Source organism: Setaria viridis, chromosome 7 (genome assembly GCF_005286985.2).
Source record: "Setaria viridis chromosome 7, Setaria_viridis_v4.0, whole genome shotgun sequence".
NCBI lineage: Eukaryota > Viridiplantae > Streptophyta > Magnoliopsida > Poales > Poaceae > Setaria > Setaria viridis.
This window is the reverse complement of record NC_048269.2, coordinates 29,236,400-29,239,612: the sequence shown is the minus strand read 5'-3', so window position 1 is coordinate 29,239,612 and position 3,213 is coordinate 29,236,400. Positions and strand designations below refer to the sequence as shown.

At 52.2% G+C, this 3,213-nt stretch overlaps 1 protein-coding gene across 1 annotated transcript; it reads right to left on the bottom strand.

The window, feature by feature from the left end:
- Nucleotides 1-1,894: 1,894 nt before the first annotated feature.
- Nucleotides 1,895-2,685, bottom strand: LOC140223350 (auxin-responsive protein SAUR32-like). Its single transcript, XM_072295044.1, has one exon. It carries the CDS (start codon nucleotides 2,567-2,569, stop codon nucleotides 2,261-2,263), a length of 309 nt encoding a protein of 102 aa, XP_072151145.1. The 5' UTR covers nucleotides 2,570-2,685; the 3' UTR covers nucleotides 1,895-2,260.
- Between the last annotated feature and the right edge of the window lie 528 nt (nucleotides 2,686-3,213).

Genomic DNA, 3,213 nt, shown 5'->3' with positions numbered 1-3,213 from the left:
GGCCATGGCCCTGCATGCTCCCCCATTGACTCTGTCCCTGCGGTGCCCTCTGGGGTATCTTCTTTAGTGTAATAGGTGTTGTTGGGAGATATCTCACCATCACTATCACTGGAGGAGCATCAGAACTGCTAGCAGTTGAAGCAGAAGATTGAAGGGGCCTTCTAAATGATGACATTAGCAGTAATATTTTATTTCCCCATGATGAATCCCACTAGTGACTCCCCTAATTTCCTCTTGCCTCCGATCATCAAAACTATCCTTGGAGGATATGCCGATTTTAGCAATTTGTTTGAAACATTTTCCCTGAGATGCTCCTTGCCGGTGGCAGCAATTGAAAGTTTACTTTTGTTGCGGTGATGGTAATGATACTTGTTCTTGCTTTGCTCATCATTTGAATGTGTCGAGCAGTGATAATCACTTCTTTTTTCATGATACTAACCCAACCTGCGCAACACCAGGTACACTTAGCATGGCAGGTGTCATCGTGTAACTCTGGGTATTTTGTTTATCTTTTTTTGTGGGGACGGAAGTTTAAAGAAAACCGTCTGAATTTTCAATGACTCTGCTGTCGCGAGCCTGTCTAAAACAGCTATTGTTTTATAATCATCACGGCATGACTGAAACCGTCTTCCCAACTGAAAACGACTCGTTCAGATTAGGTTCTCGAGTTTCGCTGGAAAAAGGAAAAAAAAAAAACTGTCGATGCGTTTGTCCCATATGAAATCTGGTTGTGTCTGAACATTCCTATGGGACGCTTCAGGTATTACGCCACTACTCATCCTGCTGGCACACAAGCCCGAGTCAGGTCGTCAAGTCAATTCTTTTTTTTTTCAGGAAAAAAGGGGGGAAAATAGTGTTCTCGGGCTCTCGGCCAGTGACCTCATTCTCGGTGACTTGCGAGCATCTTGGGTTGACAATTCGGTAAGCCCAGCGCCACTACTTGCATGCTGCATGCATCATGGCATCATGCATGTGTGTGAGTGTGAACAAGCAAAGCCCCCCGGGCATAGGATGAAGCATGTTCCGTCAACGCTCGGGGCGCGACCGGGACCGAGCCCGCCCAATCATCGCCCGCGTCTCGTAAACGCTGGGGCCAATCATTGGAGCAGCTGCCAGATGCAGGAACGGCGCCAATGATTATCGATTTTATTACTGACGCCAAGTCTGAATTTTAGTGGCTGCTTCGGAACGGCGACCGGGGAAGTAGCCATCGTGTCGTCTCGTCGCCGCACAGCGACTGTCCCGGGCCGCCGGCCGGCCGGCTCATCGTACACCTCATGCATGCGTCATTCGTTCACTGATCAATAAAACTACGTGCTCCTGATCCTTGGATAAGGGCCAGGTGTACCATACAATTCGCTCCGATCCTGTTGATTCAGGGATCGATCCTCGGATGTGCTTTCTTTAGAGTGGTGACGTCGAATCGAAGCAGTTGCACACAGTATAAACTAACGCCGCAGTCGATCCCAGGCATGCCGTTCGTCATCGATGGCGATGCAGGCCTTGACCAGTGCGTAGCACTGCTACCGCTTGGATCGATGGGATAAGCGTAGGATACGGATCCCTCGTGCGTACGTGACGGTACCGATCAGTCCCGATCCTGCGAACGAAAGGTCTGCGGCGCTTAATCAGCTCTCCGCTCACACACGCCCCGGTTACGTTACGTCCACACGAATTAAAGCGGATACAGTACTGTCAGCGTCATGGAGGAATCATCCTGGGAACGAGCAAATCTTGGCCGGCAAAGACGGAACGCGCACGCGGCGAGGGCCGAATTTGCATTAACGATGCACGAAACCAGAAGCGTTTCAAAGAATCCAAACTCACGCAAAGGCAACGGAGAGAATTGATCAGCAGCGCTTTCGTTTGACGATGACAAGTAAACTGTTCCCAATTCCAACACACTTGCTGCAAGCTCATCATCATCATCGTTTTTGAAAAAAAAAAGTATACAAGCACTACCGATGAATGGCTGCATCCCAAAACTACTGCTAAAACAACATCTAGAGAGAGAGAAAAACTGTTGCCGATTTTAACACTTGGAAGAAGAAATTCATCATCATCGTCATCAAAAAAGCTTAAGAGAGAAAAGCACTGATGCCTGCATCCTGGCCTAGCTACTGTCCATGTCTCTATGTAAGTGAGGTCGTTGCTGAGATCGATCGATCGAGTGGATCGCTGGCTGCACAGATCGGCGACACGATCGAGCGACACATATACACCACCATGTACGTACGCACACGACTCACCGGCTGCGTCTCTACCGCCTGGTGCACCGGTGGCTGTCGGCGGCGACGGCGCGGCGGAACTCGTCGGCGGCGCAGGGGATCCGCAGCACGCCCTTCTGGGCGTAGCCGAACTCGCGCTCCGCCATCTCCAGCAGCGCCCGGACGCAGGGCTGCGCGAGCGCGCGCACGTCCACCACAACCCGCTCCTCCGGCTCCTCGTCCCCGCCCACCACCACCGCCACGCACCCCCGCGGCACGCACCCTCCCTCCTCCTGCTGCTGGATCAGCCGCTCCCGCATCGCCTCGCTGCCCCTGCCGAAGCTCTTCCGCTTCCAGTTCATGCCGGCCGGCGACCCGAGAGGATGAGCTCGACCGGTTGAGTTGAGTGTGTCTTGGACCGTCGAGTGGGTTGGCAATGGAGAAGGAATGCGAATCGCCTGGCAGTCGCTTCGCTCGGAGCAGGATGTGTGTGTGTCAAGGGTGGGGATGGGGGTGGGGTATATATGGGGGGTGATGAGTGGTCAACGTATGGAGCGTCAGGAATATCAGATGATTGGGACACCACGCTCGTGTCGTCCAATCCTTGACCCGTGTTTCGTTTCGTTGACAGGCAATGAGGCAAACGGGCAGGCAGATAGGCCTCTGACCGTCCTGTCGGGTCCGGCCCAACCCAACCCAACCCAACCCAACCCAGTTGCAACGGTACCCGGTTTGTATGCATGCAGCTACGGTGTGTTATTTGAATTTTGAAGTGGCGGAGTTGTTAGGAGGGACCAATAGCATGAAATTTTCCAAATTTAATCAAAATTTGTTTTTTTAAAAAAATGCATGGCTGGGGGAGGGCCAAATATTTTTTTTCCGGTAAAAAGGAGAAATGATTTTCCGGATGAGTCGGTTGGAGCCGATACATACTGGAATACTGGATTGGAGAGGGGGTCAGCCACGCAGCAAAAGGTTGACGTGGGTCAGGGCAGGCGGCCGCCCA

Bases quoted from the DNA above. Each gene is read 5' to 3' on its own strand.
- LOC140223350 (XM_072295044.1), bottom strand. From the start codon at position 2,569: ATGAACTGGAAGCGGAAGAGCTTCGGCAGGGGCAGCGAGGCGATGCGG.